Source organism: Panulirus ornatus, chromosome 9, assembly GCF_036320965.1.
Source record: "Panulirus ornatus isolate Po-2019 chromosome 9, ASM3632096v1, whole genome shotgun sequence".
Classification (NCBI taxonomy): Eukaryota; Metazoa; Arthropoda; class Malacostraca; order Decapoda; family Palinuridae; genus Panulirus; species Panulirus ornatus.
The window spans coordinates 25,499,058-25,519,474 of record NC_092232.1 but is presented as its reverse complement, the minus strand read 5'-3'; the positions used below and the strand labels follow the sequence as shown (position 1 = coordinate 25,519,474).

Below are 20,417 nucleotides of genomic sequence, written 5' to 3'. Positions count from 1 at the left end.
GTTTAATGATACTCTCTCACCCGAAATCTCATTTGCCCTCTTTTTCAACTCTTGCGCCTTTCTCTTGACCTCCTGCCTCTTTCTTTTATACATCTCCCAGTCATTTGCATCATTTCCCTGCAAAAATCATCCAAATGCCTCTCTCTTGTCTTTCACTAATAATCTTACTTCTTCATCCCACCACTTGCTACCCTTTCTAATCTGCCCACCTTCCACGCTTCTCATACCACAAGCATCTTTTACGCAAGCCATCACTGCTTCCCTAAATACATCCCATTCCTCCCCCACTTCCCTTACATCCTTTGTTCTCACCTTTTTCCATTCTGTACTCAGTCTCTCCTGGTACTTCCTCACACAAGTCTCCTTCCCAAGCTCGCTTACTCTCACCACTCTCTTCACCCCAACATTCTCACTTCTTTTCTGAAAACCTCTGCATATCTTCACCTTCACCTCCACAAGATAATGATCAGACATCCCTTCAGTTGCACCTATCAGCACATCAACATCCAAAAGTCTCTCTCGCGTGCCTATCAATTAACACCTAATCCAATAACGCTCTGTAGCCATCTCTCCTATTTACATACGTATACTTATGTATATGTCTCTTTTTAAACTAGGTATTCCCAATCACTAGTCCTTTTTCAGCGCATAAATCTACAAGCTCTTCACCATTTCCATTTACAACACTGAACACCTCATGTACACCAATTTTTCCCTCAACTGCCACATTACTCACCTTTGCATTCAAATCACCCATCACTATAACCCGGTCTTGTGCATCAAAACTACTAATACTATCACGCAACAGCTCCCAAAACACTTGTCTCTCTTGATCTTTCTTCTCATTCCCAGGTGCAAATGCACTAATAATCACCCATCTCTCTCCATCCACTTTCGGTTTTACCCATATCAATCTAGAGTTTACTTTCTTACACTCTATCACATACTCCCACCACTCCTGTTTCAGGAGTAGTGCTACCCCTTCACTTGCTCTTGTCCTCTCACTAACCCCTGACTTTACTCCCAAGACATTTCCAAACCATTCTTCCCCTTTACCCTTGAGCTTCGTTTCACTCAGAGCCAAAACATCCAGGTTTCTTTCCTCAAACATACTACCTATCTCTCCTTCTTCCTCATCTTGGTTACATTCACACACATTTAAACACCCCAATCTGAGCCTTCGAGGAGGATGAGCACTCCCCGCATGACTCCTGTTTCCCCTTTTAGAAAGTTAAAATACAAGGAGGGGAGGGTCTCTAGCTCCCCGCTCCCATCCCCTTTAGTCGCCTTCTACAACACGTGAGGAATGCATGGGAAGTGTTCTTTCTCCCCTATCCCCAGGGATAAATTGATGATGATATTCACATTAATTCTTTCATGCATGATTGCCATATCCTGCATTTGTTAGGTTGTGCCTGTAACAAACAAAGAAGTGGCCTCTTTCATTCACATCCACTCTGTCTCTAATGCACTAAAGGCAGAACCACCTGTCTACAATCAGGCACCACAGAAATTTTTGTGGTTACCCCCAACTACTTCATATGTCCTGGTTCAGCCCAATGACAGCACATCGTCCCCTGTAAACTTAATCAAATTTCCTCCATCCCTTGTAGATCTTGCACTTTCCTGCATGTTTATCCCCAAGCCTGGAAAGCATTTTTTACTCAATCCCTCTACCTCCACTTTGGTTTCCCTTCTTTTTCTAGTTCCTTCCACTTCTTACATGTATACACTCTTAGTCTTCCTCAGTGCACACCCTTTTCAGCACTCTCATATATATTCCTTGTACTATTACACCTCTTTCATTACCTTACCACTTATTATTCAACCCTTTGTACAACACGTACTGTCCTCAGATGTTTTACTTCTGACACATTCACCCCCTCATCTACATTTTTGTCAAAAACTAACACTTGACAGCCATGCAGCTCTGTCAGGAATACTATACCATCAAACACACCCATCTTTGCCCTTTCCCCACATTTCTTAATGCACACAAGACCTTTGCCCCCTCATCCACCTTATGGTTTCATTTGGTGTCATGTCCACTTCCAGGTATCAAAAAATTTCACTTCCTCCAAGTTCTATTTGTTCCAGCTCACACTCCAAATAACTTGTTTCTTTTCACTGCTAATCCAGATTATATTGCTTTTATTCAAACTAAGAAACTAAATTTTGCAGTTTCTCTCTCGAATCTGCCACCAGCACTATATCATCAGAAACCAACAACTGACTTACCTCTCAGGCACTTTCGTCCTTAGCAGACTGCATACTTGCTCTTCTCTAAGACCCTGGCATTCACCTTCCTCAACACCCAGTCCTTAAACAGATTAAACAGCCATGGTGACATCACACACCCTTCCCACGAGCTCTCTTTCACCTTGAACCACTCACCCTTCTTTACACATTTTTACTTTGTTAAAAATTCCTTATTGTTTTGTATATTTGTTTGCATTAATGTGGTTTTCATAATTTATGTATCTGATCCTTTATTGATGAGGGTAAACTACTGTACTTTCAGATCTGGTGTTGGAACAGTATTCTGCTTACCTTGGCTTATCACTTGGTTTGCTCACACCCTTTCTGATTACCGTAATGTTGTGAGGTTATACGACTTTTTCCTGGCATCACCATACCTCATGCCTATGTACATAGCAGCAGCTATTGTGTTACTGAAGAAGGAAGATATTATGGCTGGGGAATGTGAAATGGCCATGCAACATTTCATTCTTTCACAGGTAAGCCATAGCTTATTGCAATTGATATTTTTCCTTCAAGATTTTATTTTCATATCTAATCACCATGCCTGCTGTAGCAAGGTGCTATCGAGAACAAAGGAACAGTGTCCTCATTTGCATTTATATATGCTATAGTTATATTTTTTTTATTATTTATTTTGCTTTGTCGCTTTCTCCCGCGTTTGCGAGGTAGCGCAAGGAAACAGACGAAAGAAATGGCCCAACCCACCCCCATACACATGCATATACATACACGTCCACACACGCAAATATACATACCTATACATCTCAATGTACACATATATATACACACACAGACACATACATATATACACATGTACATAATTCATACTGTCTGCCTTTATTTATTCCTATCGCCACCTCGCCACACATGGAATAACATCCCCCTCCCCCCTCATGTGTGCGAGGTAGCGCTAGGAAAAGACAACAAAAGGCCCCATTCGTTCACACTCAGTCTCTAGCTGTCATGTAATAATGCCTGAAACCACAGCTCCGTTTCCACATCCAGGCCCCACAGAACTTTCCATGGTTTACCCCAGACGCTTCACATGCCCTGATTCAATCCATTGACAGCACGTTGACCCCAGTATACCACATCGATCCAATTCGCTCTATTCCTTGCCCGCCTTTCACCCTCCTGCATGTTCAAGCCCCGATCACATAAAATCTTTTTCACTCCATCTTTCCACCTCCAATTTGGTCTCCCACTTCTCCTCGTTCCCTCCACCTCCGACACATATATCCTCTTGGTCAATCTTTGCTCACTCATTCTCTCCATGTGCCCAAACCATTTCAAAACACCCTCTTCTGCTCTCTCAACCGTGCTCTTTTTATTTCCACACATCTCTCTTACCCTTACATTACTTACTCGATCAAACCACCTCACACCACATGTTGTCCTTAAACATCTCATTTCCAGCACATCCACCCTCCTGCGCACAGTTCTATCCATAGCCCACAACTCGCAACCATACAACATTGTTGGAATCACTATTCCTTCAAACATACCCATTTTTGCTTTCCGAGATAATGTTCTCGACTTCCACACATTCTTCAAGGCTCCCAGGATTTTCACCCCTCTCCCCCACCTTATGATTCACTTCCGCTTCCATGGTTCCATCCGCTGCCAGATCCACTCCCAGATATCTAAAACACTTTACTTCCTCCAGTTTTTCTCCATTCAAACTTACCTCCCAGTTGACTTGACCCTCAACCCTACTGTACCTAATAACCTTGCTCTTATTCACATTTACTCTTAACTTTCTTCTTTCACACACTTTACGAAACTCAGTCACCAACTTCTGCAGTTTCTCATATGAATCAGCCACCAGCGCTGTATCATCAGCAAACAACAACTGACTCACTTCCCAAGCTCTCTCATCCCCAACAGACTGCATACTTGCCCCTCCTTCCAAAACTCTTGCATTCACCTCCCTAACAACCCCATCCATAAACAAATTAAACAACCATGGAGACATCACACACCCCTGCCGCAAACCTACATTCTCTGAGAACCAATCACTTTCCTCTCTTCCTACACGTACACATGCCTTACATCCTTGATAAAGACTTTTCACTGCTTCTAACAACTTGCCTCCCACACCATATATTCTTAGTACCTTCCACAGAGCATCTCTATCAACTCTAGTTATTATGTATGATATATCAAACCACAGTCTGTTTTACATTGCGATGTAGTCTGAGCACTTGCAGAATCGTGTCTTGACCTTTCAATCACCATAATTCTTTCAAACTCAGTGATTGCATTTTTGTCATCATTGTTGAAAAACTTCTGAAGAGTTCTGTTCATTGATATTGGCAGTCATAAATGAAATGCTTACGAGCTGCTATCACTGCAAGAAATACAAAATAGATTTAGGAGTTACAGATTTTTATTAACCTTTCTACATAAACCTTTCTATGAAAAAGAGAACTAGAGATATAGTGGAACCAAAATTTGAAGTTCTGGATGGGATGGAACTGGTCAGAACTGAATTAATATCCCAGTTGGAATCATTGGCTGTAACTGTTCTTTAATGACCACTACCATCCACCTCCAGTCACTGTCATCCCCTTTTTTCATTCATGCATTCTTGTTCCCTATTGATATATTGCCAGATATGTCTGTGCTTGAACATGGGAAGGTCTTTATAAAATTACATACTACTAATGTAGTGAAATCAGTTGCTTTTGATTTTCAGCAATTATCACCTATTATTTTCATGTGCTCAGTGGTGGTGGCAGCACAGAATCTGCCTAAACCTAATTAAGAGCATACAATGGTTGGTCACTGAGGATCCATCATGTAAAAGTGTCTCCTAACCATACTGTAGGTGGTTTGATCGAATGAGTAAAGAAAGGATGGGAGCGGTGTATGGTAATAAAATGTGTGTTGAGAAAGCAGAAGAGGGTATGCTGAAATGGTTTAGATATATGGTGAGAGTGAGCAAGGAAAGGTTGAAAAAGAGGGTATATGTGTCAGGGAACAAGAACAGGGAGACCATATTTGAAATGGAATGATGGAGTGAAAAAGACTTTCAGCAGTCGGGACATGAGGGTAAAAGTCATGCATGTAATAGTGTGAATTGGAATGCTGTGGTAAGCTGGGGTTGATGTACTGTTAATGGACTTAACCAGGGCATGTGAAACATCTGGTGTACCCCATGGAAAGGTTTGTAGGACCTGGATGTGGATAGGGGAGCTGTCATGTTGTATACATGACAGCTAGAGAATGGATGTGAGCGAATGTGACCTTTTTTCATCTGTCCCTGGCATGAACTCGCTAAAACAAGAAATGGCGATCAAGTATGAGAAATACGGTGTGTTGAAATGGTTTGGACATATGGAGAGATTGGGTGAGGAAAGATTGACAAAGAGGATATATGTGTTAGAGGTGAAGAGAATGAGGAGAAACGGAAGACCAAATTGAAAGTGGAAAGATAGAGTGCAAAAGATTTTGAGCAATCGGAGCCGGAACATACAAGAGGGTGAGAGGCGTTCAAGGAATAGAGTAAATTGGAACAATGCGGTATACTGGGGTCGATGTGTTGTCAATGGACTGAACCAGAGCATGTGAAGCATTTGGGGTAAACCATGGAAAGGTCTGTGGTTTTGGTGCATTACACATCACAGCTAGAGACTAAGTGTGGACGAATGTGACCTTTTTTTGTCTGTTTTCCTGGTGCTACCTCGCTGAAGGGGGGGGGGGGGTAGCAACGCTATTTCCTGTCTGGCAGGGGTAGCAGCTGGAATGGGTGAAGGCAAGCAAATATGAATATGTACATTTATATCTTTGTATATGTCTGTATATATGTATGTATATGTTTGTGTATGTTCGTGTATGGGCATTTATGTATATATATATATGCATGTTGGAAAGGATCACAATTTTGCACGTGATCAAGATATTCATTTTCCCCATTGACTTATAGGAATATATATGCATATATGAGTGGATGGGCCATTCTTTGTCTTTTTCCTGGTGCTACCTTACTGATGTGAGAAACAGCGAATAAGTATGATGAAGTAAATGAATATATATATTTTTTATTTATATTTTTATTTATTATGCTTGATCACTGTTTCCTGCATGAGCCAGGTACCACCAGGAAACAGACAAAGAATGGCCTATCCACTCATTATTTTATTTATTATTATACTTTGTTGCTGTCTCCCGCATTAGCGAGGTAGTGCAGGGAAACAGACAAAAGAATGACCTAACCTACCCACATACACATGTATATCCATACATGTCCACACACGCACCTATACATACCTATACATTTCAACATATACATATATGTATACAGACATATACATATATACACATGTACATAATTCATACTTGCTGCCCTTATTCATTCCCATTGCCACCCCACCACACATGAAATGACAACCCCCTCCCCCCGCATTTGCGCAAGGTAGTGCTAGGGAAGGACAACAAAGGCTGCATTCGTCCTCACTTAGTCTCTAGCTGTCATGTATAATGCACCGAAACCACAGCTAACTTTCCACATCCAGGCCCCACAAAACTTTCCATGGTATACCTTAGACGCTTCACATGCCCTGGTTCAATCCATTGACAACACATTGACCCCGGTATACCACATCGTTCCAATTCAATCTATTCTTTGCATGCCTTTCACCCTCCTGCATGTTCAGGCCCCGATCACTCAAAATCTTTTTCACTCCATCTTTCCACCTCCAATTTGGTCTCCCACTTCTCCTCGTTCCCTCCACCTCTGACACATATATCCTCTTTGTCAGTCTTTCCTCACTTATTCTCTCCATGTGACCAAACCATTTCAAAACACCCTCTTCTTCTCTCTCAACCACACTCTTTTTATTACTACACATCTCTCTTACCCTTTCATGACTTACTCGATCAGACCACCTCACACCACATATTGTCCTCAAACATTTCATTTCCAACAGATCCACCCTCCTCCACACAACTCTATCAATAGCCCATGCCTCACAACCATATAACATTGTTGGAACCTCTATTCCTTCAAACATACCTATTTTTGCTTTCCAAGATAATGTTCTCGCCTTCAACACATTTTTCAACGCTCCCAGAACTTTTGCACCAAACACACACACACACACACACACACACACACACACACACACACACACACACACACACACACACACACACACACTCACACACACACCCGTGACTCACTTAGGCATCTATGGTTCCATCCACTGCCAAATCCACTCCCAGATATCTAAAACACTTCACTTTTTCTCCATTCAAACTTACCTCCCAGTTGGCTTGCCCCTCAGCCCTACTGTACCTAATAACCTTGCTCTTATTCACATTTACTCTCAGCTTTCTTCTTTCACATACTTTACCAAACTCAGTCACCAACTTCTGCAGTTTCTCACCCAAACCAGCCACCAGTGCTGTATCATCAGTGAACAACAACTGACTCACTTCCCAAGCCCTCTCATCCACAACAGACTGCATACTAGCCCCTCTCTCCAAAACTCTTGTATTCACCTCTCTAACAACCCCATCCATAAACAATTAAACTACCATGGAGACATCATGCACCCTTGCCGCAAACCGACATTCACTGGGAACCAATCACTTTCCTCTCTTCTTACTGGTACATATGCCTTACATCCTTGATAAAAGCTTTTCACTGCTTCTTGCAACTTACCTTCCACAGAGCATCTCTATCAACTCTATCTTTTGCCTTCTCCAGATCCATAAATGCTACATACAAACCCATTTGTTTTTCTAAGTATTTCTCACATACATTCTTCAATGCAAACACCTGATCCACACATCCTCTACCACTTCTGAAACCACACTGCTCCTCCCCAATCTGATGCGCTGCACTTGCCTTCACCCTCTCAGTCAGTACCCTCCCATATAATTTCCCAGGAATACTCAACAAACTTAAACCTCTGTAATTTGGACACTCACCTTTATTCCTTTTGCCTTTGTACAATGGCACTATACATGCATTCTGCCACTCCTCAGGCACTTCACCATCAACCATACATACAATGAATATCCTTGCCAACCAGTCAACGACACAGTCATCCCCTTTTTTAATAAACTCCACAGCAATACCATCCAAACCCACTGCCTTGTTGGCTTTCATCTTCTGCAAAGCTTTCACTACCTCTTCTCTGTTTACCAAATCATTCTCCCTGACCCTCTCACTTCACACACCACCTCGACCAAAACACCCTATATCTGCCACTCTTATCATCAAACACATTCAACAAACCTTCAAAATACTCACTTCATCTCCGTTTCACTTTACCATTACTTGTTATCAGCTCCCCATTTCCCTATTTCACCACTGTTTCCATTTGTTCTCTTGTCTTACGTTCTTTTTACCTCCTTCCAAAACATCTTTTTACTCTCCCTAAAATTTAATGATACTCTCTCACCCCAACTCTCATTTGCCCTCTTTTTCACTTCTTGCACCTTTCTCTTGACCTCATGCCTCTTTCTTTTATACATCTCCCAGTCACTTGCACTACCTCCGTGCAGAAATCTTCTAAACGCTTTTCTCTTCTCTATCACTAACAATCTTACTACATCCCACCATTACCCTTTCTAATCTGCCTACCTCATAATTTTTTGCCTAATGCTTCAATCATGGACAAGTTCACATCAAGGCCGTAATTGATTCATATAGAGGATTATGAAAAGGAAAAAGAAGAGAAGGGAAAGTATAAATTTTGGAGGAAGTGAAAAACCTGCACTTTAAAATGTTCCAGGTCATGGTTACTGTGAAAGAATGAGAGGTTGGAGAGTTTCAAAGCATTGAATGCCAGCAGCCACACGGCAATCATGTGATGCAGCATTTTTCCAAGTATTGTGTGGTCTGGTAATTAGTGGGGACATGCAAGCAGACAGCTCAGGAGCAGAAACCAAAGTAGTACCTATAGAAAAGGGAAAGTAAATCAACATTGTAGCTTAGGGTAACTGGGTTAGGTTTTGAAATTACCCTGGGAGAGTTTATAAGTCAGCCTGCTTTTGACTTATCTCTGTCAAGAGAGGATGCAAAGCTAGAACTGCCCCAGGTGTGAGACCAGCACAAGGGCAGATCAATCTTTTGTATGAATGGATCATCTGTTCAGAGGGAAAGAAATTTTGACACCTAAACAGTGCACCCAATTTCTTAGAGGCAGACTTAGCTTTTTCTTTGATATGGGGTTTCTAAGAAAGAATGGATGTTAGAGTAACACCAAGTATGTTCATTGAGTCAAAGAGGTGAAATTTCAAAGAAGGGATGTTGGAGTAACACTAAGTATGCTCATTGACTCAAGAGATGAAATTACAGAACCATCAAAGGAAAGTGGAAAGTTGTAAGGAATTTTTATGAGAGAGATCTGTAGAAACTAGGTTTTTTCAACCCCACTGAAATATCCCATCCAAGTCTTGAGTTTATTGAGTAGGTTATGTCAGGACAAGATGCAGATTGAGTGAGCGAAGAAGGAGCAGAGTTGAAGGATGTGGAGGAATGCAGTATTGAGTTTTCAGTGTATGAGTACATTTGGTTAATTGTTGAAGAGAAGAAATCATTGATAAAAAGTAGAAAAGTGCATGGGATAGGACAGAACCTTAAGGGACATTGCTGTTGATGGAGAAAAGGGGGGCAAGGCTGATCCATCAAATACCACGGAGATAGATTGGCAAAAGAGGAAGCTGGATATGAGGGAGCAGGGTGAGGGAGGGAAGCCAAAAGAGGGGAGCTAAGAGATGAGACCTCAATACCACACCCTGTCAAAAGCTTTAGATATGTCAAGCTACTGTATAGGATTCCCCAAAATCTTTCAGGGATGATGACCAGACATTAGTCTAAAGATAAGAGAGAATATCACCAGTGGAGCTCGCTTCACACAAACCATTTTGGTGAGTGGAGAAGAGGCTCTGAGATTCAAGATGTCCAGTTAAGGAAGCATTCAAAGACTTTGGAAGTGGTAGATATCAAAGCAAAACAACGGGACTATAGTTCGAGGAATTCGAATTCACTCTTCTTACACACGGAATGTACCAACACATGCTTCCAAGAAGAAGGAAAATTTCTGGTTTTTAAACAGAAACAAAATAGATAAGCTAGCACAGGTGCAAGTCCAGAAACACTTTCAGAACACTGGGATGGATGCCATCAGGACCATAAGATTTGCTTGTGTTCAGAAAGGGAGATGCTTTTCTGAGTCTGAAAAAAGATTACGGGGAGGGGCATAAGATTAATAAGGAGAATATAGGGAGTGTAGTTATGTTAGAGTCATCCAAGGTGGAGTAACAGGAGAAATGGGAACAAAGAGAGTTGCTTTGTTTATGGAAGAAACAGTTTTAGTACTATAAGAACAGAAAAGTGAAGAAAGGTAGAATTACAGAAGTTGTAAGTAATGGCCTTAGCCAAAAAGAGCATTGCTTTATTTTGCCATATGATGATAATCTTTGATTTTTCTAATAAGCACACATAACATTATTTATATTATTGTTATTATTTATTTTGGTTTGTCGCTGTCTCCCGCGTTAGCAAGGTAGCACAAGGAAACTGAAGAAAGAAAAGGCCCAACCCACCCACATACACATGCATATACATACACGTCCACACACGCAAATATACATACCTATACATCTCAACGTATACATATGTATACACACACAGACATATACATATATACACATGTACATAATTCATACTGTCTGCCTTTATTCATTCCCGTCGCCACCCTGCCACACATGAAATAACAACCCCCTCCCCCAGATTTGCGCGAGGTAGCGCTAGGAAAAGACAACAAAGGCCACAGTTTGTTCACACTCAATCTCTAGCTGTCATGTAATAATGCAACGAAACCACAGCTCCCTCTCCACATCCAGGCCCCACCGAACTTTCCATGGTTTACCCCAGACGCTTCACATGCCCTGGTTCAATCCATTGCCAGCACGTCGACCCGTATACCACATCGTTCCAATTCACTCTATTCCTTGCATGCCTTTCACGCTCCTGCATGTTCAGGCCCCGATCACTCAAAATCTTTTTCACTCCATCTTTCCACCTCCAACATTATATGTGAGAAAATATGTCTAGAAATATTAAGATATTGGTAAACAGTTGCTTTTTATTGTAAACATTAAAATTCTTAACATTTTAAGTTACAGCTGTGAGCAAATGCTGTAGCATTTGCTTGGCATTTGTTGATACATGCATCTGGATTTGATATAAATAAACAACATGGCATCAGTCCTCCCATTATCAATTTTTAGCTAATTATTGAAGATATCCTTGTTTAAAACTGTATTATAACCCTTCTAAATTGAGTTAGAAGTGCCCAGCATTCAGTAGTTGTGGCAGTGACATTAAGAAAATACAGAAGGATCCATCTTACTTTTAATTGGATATCTTAATACAGTATGATAGTTGGTGAATCTTAACAATATCAGTATTTTGCTTTATTTTACCAGTGATAATGGACTTTAATGTATTTAAGTAGCACACACAATAGCATATGTGAGAAAATTTGCCTTCCCCATAAACATATAATGATATCAAAAACCTCATTCAATTTAAGATAAATGAGTGGAACTAATGCAAACTCTCGTAATTCTGTACACTATTAACTTTCTTAATGCTTACTTTATCAATATTTACTTTGTATTTTGTTTCTTCCTTTACACCTAATCTGTAAGTAGGTTTTCAGTCACATTTACTATAACTTGAGACAACTTTTCTCTCCCATTTCATAATGAAAGTCAATTGAGAAATGGGTTTTTATTTATGAGATTTCAATATGGGGATGGTTTTTCAGGATTACAACTCATTCATAAATTGAGTCTTTAACATAAAAAATGTTACTTTCTGTAAGTCTGTATCATTATCAGTGAAAAGAATGGAGCACAGTCTTTTTATGGACCCTTTCACTCCAAAGGATGCCATCATACCCCTGCACCTGTGTGGAATGCAGCCTCAGAGCTGTATGAGTACCATAAAGTGGGTCCTAGGATTTTGTAATGATACTGTGAAACTCATTCACTTTTCTCACCATTGTGAGGGAGCTTCAGGAACAGGCAAGCAAAAGTCTTATTTACACTTATCTGGTCTGTATCTTTCTCTTATATATGGACACTAGTCATTGAATTGATAATTTACAATATTTTATCAAGTAATAAGTGTACTTCATATCAACTTGCAGACCTCTACAGTAAGTGAAAAAGTGTTATCTTTAGGACTTCTGACACTTATATATGTGATGGTCATTAGGTGAGACGTTTTTCTCATTTTATGGAAATGTTATTGATTCAAGTTTTATAATAAGATTATTCTACCAAAACAGGTACCAGATTCACTTCCATTTGAAGATATACTCGTTGAAGCTAGAAAACTTTATGAAAAATATCTCCCAGACACACTACAGGAGGAAGTGGAGGAGTATCTGAAAAAGAAGTAAGTCTCTATCATGTGGAAAATTTGGGTAAATGCCACAGTACTAGTTCCAAAGATTGTATAAGCTTGAAATGAGAAGTGTAAACAGCTATAAAATTGATTAAGGAAAAGGATAGCTTTAAAATGACTAAAGAATAAGATGAAACAGTGAATGGATGATATTTTAATAACAGATGTTATATCCCTGGGGTAGGGGGGGAAAGAATTCTACCTCTGTATTCCCTGCATGTCGTAGAAGGCGATTAAAGGGGATGGAAGCAGGGGACAGGTCCCCCCCTTCCCTTCTTTTTTAATTTCTTAAAGAGGGAACAGATGGAGCCAACCAGGGAATGATCCTGTTTGAAGAATGAAACCTGTATGTTCTGGCTCTGTGAAACAAAGCACAAGGGTAAAGAGGAAGAATGGTTTGGAAATGTCTTGGAAGTAAAGTCAAGGCTGGTGAGAGGACAAGAGCGAAGGAAGGAGTAGCACTATTGAGGCAGGAGTGATTGAGTGTAAGGAATGACTGGTGATTGGGAATACCTGGCTTAAAAAGAAGGATATATGCAAGTATACATATGTGAGTAGGTGATCAGTGGGCACTATTGGATTGCATATTAATTGAAAGGCATGTGAAAGAGAGACTTTTTGGATGTAAATTTGATGAGAGGGGCAGCTGATGGGATGTCAGATGACTGTCTTTTCGAGGCGAGGTTGAAGATTTGTAGAGGTTTTCAAAAAAAAAAGTGTACTGTGTCAGGAAGAAGAGAGTGGTCAGAGTTAGTGAGCTTGGAAAAGGGACTTGTGTGAAAATATCATTAGATATAAGTGTAGAATAGCAAAAGGTGAGAGTAGTTGAAGCAAGGGGAGTGGATGAGGAATGGGAGGCATTTAGGAAAGCAGTGCCGGCATGTGCAAGAGGTGCATATGGCATCAAAAGGTTGGAGATGGGCAGATTAGAAGGGGTAGTGAATGGTGGGATGGAGAAGTCAAGTTGGTAGTGAAAGAGAAAAGAGAGGCTTTTGGGAGTTACTTAAGGGAATGAGTGCAAATGATTTGTGGGTATGTAAGAGAAAATGGCAGGAGGTGAAGAGAAAGGTGCAGGACTTGGAAAAAAGGGCAAATGAGAGTTGGGTTGTGCAAGTATCAGTAAACTTTAGGGAGATAAAATGCTTTGGAAGGAGGTAAATGATGTGCGAAAGACAACAGAACAAGTGGAAACATTGGTGAAGAGGACAAAGGGGAAAGTGATAACAGATAGTAATGAAAAGAGAAGGAGGTGGAGTGAGTGTTCTGAAGGACTACTAAATCTGTTTGATGATAGAGTGGGAAATGTGTTTGGTGTCAAGGCAGTATGCAAAGTGAGAGAGTCATGAAGAGTAGTTTGGTGAAAAGAGAAGAGATGGTGAATGCCTTGTGTAAGATAAAATATGGCAAGGTGGCTGGAGTGGATGGTACTGCACTTGAATGTATTAAGATAGAGGTTGTCTGTCCTTGACTGGTTGGTAAGGCTTTTCATTGTATGTATGGATCATGGTGAGGTGCCTGAGGATTGACGGACTGCATGTATAGTGCCGTTATGTACAGGTAATGGAATAAAGGTGAATGTTCAAACTACTGAGGTAAAAGTTTGTTGTGTATATCTGATGAGTTGTATTGGAGGATATTGATTGAGAGGGTGAAGGCATGTACAGAGCATCAGATTGGGGAGGAACATTGTGGTTTCAGAAGTGGTAAAGGATGTGTGGATCAGGTGTTTTCCTTAAAGAATGTATGTGTGAGAAATACTTAGAAAAACAGATGTATTTGGCATCTGTGGATCTGGAGAAGGCATATTATAGGGTCAATAGAGATGCTTTTTGAAAGGTCTTAAGAATATACAGTGTTAGAGGAAAGCTGCTAGAATGAGTGAGGAGTTTTTATCAAGGGTGTAAAGGCTTGTGTATGAGTAGGAGGAGATGAAAGTGAATAGTTCCAAGTGAAAGTTAGTTTGCCGTAGAGGTGTGTGATGTCACCAGAGTTGTTCAATTTGTTTATGGATGGGGTGTTGAGGGAGACAAATGCAAGAATCTTGGAAAGAGGAACAAGTAAGCAGTCTAGGGGATGAGAGGGCCTGGGAAGTGAGTCAGTTATTGTTTGCTGATGATACAGCATCAGTGTCAGATTCGAGTGAGAAACTGCAGAAGTTGGTGACTGAGCTTAGACAAATGTGGAAAAGGAGAAAGTTGAGAATAAATGTATACAAAAGCAAAGGCAAAGGTGAGTAGTGTGGCAGTTGAGGGTATAATTGGTGTGCGTGGGGTGTTCAGTGTTGTAAATGGAAATGGTGAAGGTTGTGTTCATTTGTGTGCTGAAAAAGGACTTGTGATCGGGAATACCTGGTTTAAAAAGAGAGATATACATAAGTATACCTATGTAAGTAGGAGAGATGGCCAGAGAGCATTATTGGATTATGTGTTAATTGATAGACGCGTGAGAGACTTTTAGATGTTAATGTGCTGAGAGATGCAACTGGAGGGATGTCTGATCATTATCTTGTGGAGGCGAAGGTGAAGATTTGCAGAGGTTTTCAGAAAGAAGAGAGAATGTTGGGGTGATGAAAGAGGTGAGAGTAAGTGAGCTTGGAAAGGAGACTTGTGTGAGGAAGTATCAGGAGAGATTGTGTGCAGAATGGAAAAAGGTGAGAGCAAATGATGTAAGGAGAGTGGGGGAGGAATTGGATATATTTAGGCTTGTGGAAAAGATGCCTGTGGCATGAGAAGCGTGGGAGGTGGGCAGATTAGAAAGGATAGTGAGTGGTGGGACGAAGAAGTAAGATTGTTAGTGAAAGACAAGAGAGAGGCATTTGGACGATTTTTGCTGGGAAGTAGTGCAAGTGACTGGGAGATGTATAAAAGAAAGAGGCAGGAGGTCAAGAGAAAGGTGCAAGAGGTGGAAAAGAGGGCAAATGAGAGTTGGGGTAAGAGAGTATCATTAAATTTTAGGGAGAATAAAAAGATTTTTTGGAAAAAGGTAAATAAAGTGCATAAGACAAGAGAACAATTGGAAACATCTTTGCAGGGGGAATGGGGAGGTAATAACAAGTAGTGGTGAAGTGAGAAGGAGATGGAGTGAGTATTTTGAGGGTTTGTTGAATGTGTGATGATAGAATGGCAGATATAGGGTGTTTTGGTCAAGGTGGTGTGTGAAGTGAGAGGGTCAGGGAGAATGGTTTGGTAAACAGAGAAGAGGTAGTGAAAGCTTTGCAGAAGATGAAAGCCAGCAAAGCAGCAGGTTTGGATGGTATTGCAGTGGAATTTATTAAAAAAGGGGGTGACTATGTTGTTGACTGGTTGGTGAGGATATTCATTGTATGTATGACTCATGGTGAAGTGCCTGAGGATTGGCAGAATGCATGCATAGTACCATTGTACAAAGGCAAAGTGGATAAAGGTGAGTGTTCAAATTACAGAGGTATAAGTTTGTTGAGTATTCCTGGGAAATTATATGGGAGGGCATGTACTGAGCATCAGATTGGGGAAGATCAGTGTGGTTTCAGAAGTGGTAGATGTGTGGATCAGGTGTTTGCTTTGAAGAATGTGAGAAATACTTAGAAAAACAGATGGATTTGTATGCAGCATTTATGGATCTGGAGAAGGCATATGATAGAGTTGATAGAGATGCTCTGTGGAAGGTTTTAAGATTATATGGTGTGGGAGGTAAGGTGCTAGAAGCAGTGAAAAGTTTTTATCAAGGATTTAAGGCATGTGTACGAGGAGGAAGAGAGGAAAGTGATTGGTTCCCAGTGAATGTTGGTTTGCAGCAGGGGTGTGTGATTTCTCCATGGTTGTTTAATTTGTTTATGGATGGGGTTGTTATGGAGATGAATGCAAGAGTTTTGGAGAGAGGGGCAAGTATGCAATCTGTTGTGGATGAGAGGGCTTGGGAAGTGAGTCTTGTTGTTCGCTGATAATACAGCGCTGGTGGCTGATTCGGGTGAGAAACTGCAAAAGTTGGTGACAGAATTTGGTAAAGTGTGTGAAAGAAGAAAGTTGAGAGTAATTGTAAATAAGAGCAAGGTTATTAGGTATAGTAGGGTTGAGGGGTGAGTCCATTGGGAGGTAAGTTTGAATGGAGAAAAACTGGAGGAAGTGAAGTGTTTTAGATATCTGGGAGAGGATTTAACTGCAGATGGAACCATGGAAGCAGAAGTGAGTCACAGGGTGGGGGAGGAGATGAAGGTTCTGGGAGTGTTGAAGAATGTGTGGAAGGCAAGAACGTTATCTCGGAGAGCAAAAATGGGTATGTTTGAAGGAATAGTGGTTCCAACAATTTTCTATGGTTGTGAGGCATGTGCTATAGATAGGTTTGTGTAGAGGAGGGTGGATGTGTTGGAAATTAAATGTTTGAGGACAATATGTGGTGTGATATGTTTTGATTGAGTAAATAATGAAAGGGTAAGAGAGATATGTGGTTATAAAAAGAGTGTGGTTGAGAGAACAGAAGAGGGTCTATTAAAATGGTTTGATCACATGGAGAGAATGAGTGAGGAAAGATTGACAAAGAAGACATATGTGTCAGAAGGTGGAGGGAATGAGGAAAAGTGGGAGACCAAATTGGAGGTGGAAGGATGGAATGAAAAAGATTTTGAGCGATCGGGGCCTAAACATACAGGAGGGTGAAAGGTGTGCAAGGAATAGAGTGAATTGGAATGATGTGGTATACCAGGTTGACGTGTTGCCAGTGGATTGAACCAGGGCATGTGAAGTGTCTGGGGTAAATTATGGAAAGTTTTGTGGGGCCTGGATTTGGAAAAGGAGCTTTGGTTTCAGCACATTACACATGACACCTAGAGACTTGAGTGTGAATGAATGTGGCCTTTGTAGTCTTTCCCTTGTGCTACCTCGCAGGCATGCACGGGGAGGGAGGTGCCATTTCATGCGTGGCGGGGTGACGATGGGGATGGATGAAGGCAGCAAGTATAAATATGTACATGTGTATATGTCTGTGTATGTTTATGTACGTATACGTTGAAATGTTTAGGTATGTATATGTGCATGTGTGGGCCTATATATACATGTGTATGTGGGTGGGTTGGGCCATTCTTTTGTCTGTTTCCTTGCGCTACCTCGCTAACGTGGGAGGAAGCGACTAAGTTAAAGAAAAAAAAAAAGCAAGGTTATTAGGTTTAGCTGGAACCATGGAAGTGGAAGTGAGTCATAACCTGAGGGAGGGGGCAAAGGTCCTGTTTCCACTGAGGAATGTGTGAAAGAGAGAATGTTATCTGGGAGGGCAAAAATGAGTATGTTTGAAGGGTCCAACATTATTATATGGACGCAAGCATGGGCTATAGATAAGGCTGTTTGGAGAAGGTAGAATGTGTGGAATATGAAAGGTTTGAGAACAGTTTGTGGTGTGAGGTGGTTTGATTGAGTAAGAAATGAAAAGAGTGTGGGTGAGAGAGCAGGAAAAGGTGTGCTGAAGTGGTTTGGACATATGAAGAGAATAAGTGAGGAAAGGTTGACAGAGAGGATGTATGCATCAAAAGTGGAGGGAACAAGGAGAATGGGGAATCCAAATAAAAATGGAAGGATGGGGTGAAAAAGACTGGGAAAACAATGATGGATTGGTTGGACTCATGCATAAAAAGGCATATGGCAGGACTCTGTTTTTCATCATGATTTTCACTGCACCTATACTTAAAAGTTATGTAGCTCAAAGTATTAGTCTTCCCATAGTAGTTTTAATCATTTAAAGTAGTACAGTCTATGCAACATCATTTTTATATTTCACCATTATATACTTGGTATGTTCATGATGTCACTGGACTCCAGTTTCATGTGGCATCACTTTGAGTGAAAATGTCAGGTTCTGTGAGGTTGCATCATAGTCATTGGCTGAAAAGAATTGCAGTCTTGTCAAAGAACCTCTCTTCAAATAAGTTTTCATTTCCCTGCTCCAGCTTGGAATGCAGTTTTGACGCTCCAAGATCCTCATATAAGGATTTGTGGGATCAAGTAGTTGATTATTGACATGAGTGTTTTACATCACCTTAGTACTCATCCTTCACTTCCTGTAATATATCCTTCATAGTTACACATTTTACAGTATTTCTATTGAATTAAAGATTCCTGAAAAAAAAAAAGAAATTTGGAAAGATTATTGAGTGACTCTGAAAGATAATGTTACTTTGTTCTCCGAACCCAAGATTTGGCCAGTTACAATAGAAGTATCAATAATTGTGACTATGTTGTTTTGTATCATGATTTTCCTTTCATCTAGCATATTGTATCTTTTTTTGCAGGGAGGAGGAAGAAAACATGGAAAAGCAGCTAGTAAGAGAGAGGAAGAAGAAGTTTGAGGCGCGTAAGCTACCATGTCGGAAGTTGGTGAACACCATATTTAATTATATTCGACTTGAACCTGTACGGAGACAAAAGTTGTTCAAAATTGTTGTCTTTGCTGCTACTGTCTATGTTGCCAGGAGCCTTTATAGCTACTATTCCACTTCTGCTATTGATATTTCTTAGCAGCTGGTTAATGGAGTAGGTTTCCAATATATCGCACTCATATATGATGCAAATTCTGATATGTATTCTAGATATTTCCAGTTGTAAAGATAATGTATTATCTTATTTTGTGTATTTTACTGGAGGCTATTCTGCAAACTAAAAGAGTGAGGTAAAGACAGTTCTAATAACCTGGCACATTATCCCACCCTAGTTATCATTAAACATACAGCAAGGCTTCAATTTATGATGGGTTTAGTTCCTAGTCAACTTTTACATGTCCAGTCCATCATATCTAGAACTATTGAAGCCCATGTTACAAGGGAGGCTTACATTCATGTAAAAAATCTCCCGATTTAATTCTTATTGACGGATTATACTATTATATGATAAAACACAACTGACCTCCCATATACAGTACCACATACTGTCATGATGTAATTTAGATTATATTTAATGAAAAATTTCTGAGAAAGGTACTGCGCTGAAATATGATGATAAGGCTTTATTGGCTGTTGGGATATGTTGGACTGAAGGGTTATCCTCACCACCTTCTGAATTATATGGCTCAAGAAATTATGCATTCTCACAGGTAATTTTTTTTTTTTTTTTTTTTTTTTTTGCTTTGTCGCTGTCTCCCGCGTTTGCGAGGTAGCGCAAGGAAACAGACGAAAGAAATGGCCCAACCCACCCCCATACACATGTATATACATACGTCCACACACGCAAATATACATACCTACACAGCTTTCCATGGTTTACCCCAGACGCTTCACATGCCTTGATTCAATCCACTGACAGCACGTCAACCCCGGTATACCACATCGCTCCAATTCACTCTATTCCTTGCCCTCCTTTCACCCTCCTGCATGTTCAGGCCCCGATCACACAAAATCTTTTTCACTCCATCTTCCACCTCCAATTTGGTCTCCCTCTTCTCCTCATTCCCTCCACCTCCGACACATATATCCTCTTGGTCAATCTTTCCTCACTCATTCTCTCCATGTGCCCAAACCATTTCAAAACACCCTCTTCTGCTCTCTCAACCACGCTCTTTTTATTTCCACACATCTCTCTTACCCTTACGTTACTTACTCGATCAAACCACCTCACACCACACATTGTCCTCAAACATCTCATTTCCAGCACATCCATCCTCCTGCGCACAACTCTATCCATAGCCCACGCCTCGCAACCATACAACATTGTTGGAAACACTATTCCTTCAAACATACCCATTTTTACTTTCCGAGATAATGTTC

At 40.7% G+C, this 20,417-nt stretch overlaps 1 protein-coding gene across 1 annotated transcript in view; it reads left to right on the top strand.

The window, feature by feature from the left end:
• Nucleotides 1-20,113, top strand: part of LOC139750289 (TBC1 domain family member 20) — a 64,576-nt gene extending 44,463 nt beyond the window's left edge. The window contains exons 6-8 of the mRNA XM_071664896.1: nucleotides 2,522-2,738; nucleotides 12,579-12,688; nucleotides 18,951-20,113. Of these exons, the coding sequence (XP_071520997.1) occupies nucleotides 2,522-2,738; nucleotides 12,579-12,688; nucleotides 18,951-19,176 (553 nt within the window). The 3' untranslated portion in view covers nucleotides 19,177-20,113. The remainder of the gene's footprint in view (nucleotides 1-2,521; nucleotides 2,739-12,578; nucleotides 12,689-18,950) is intronic.
• The last annotated feature ends 304 nt before the right edge of the window (nucleotides 20,114-20,417 follow it).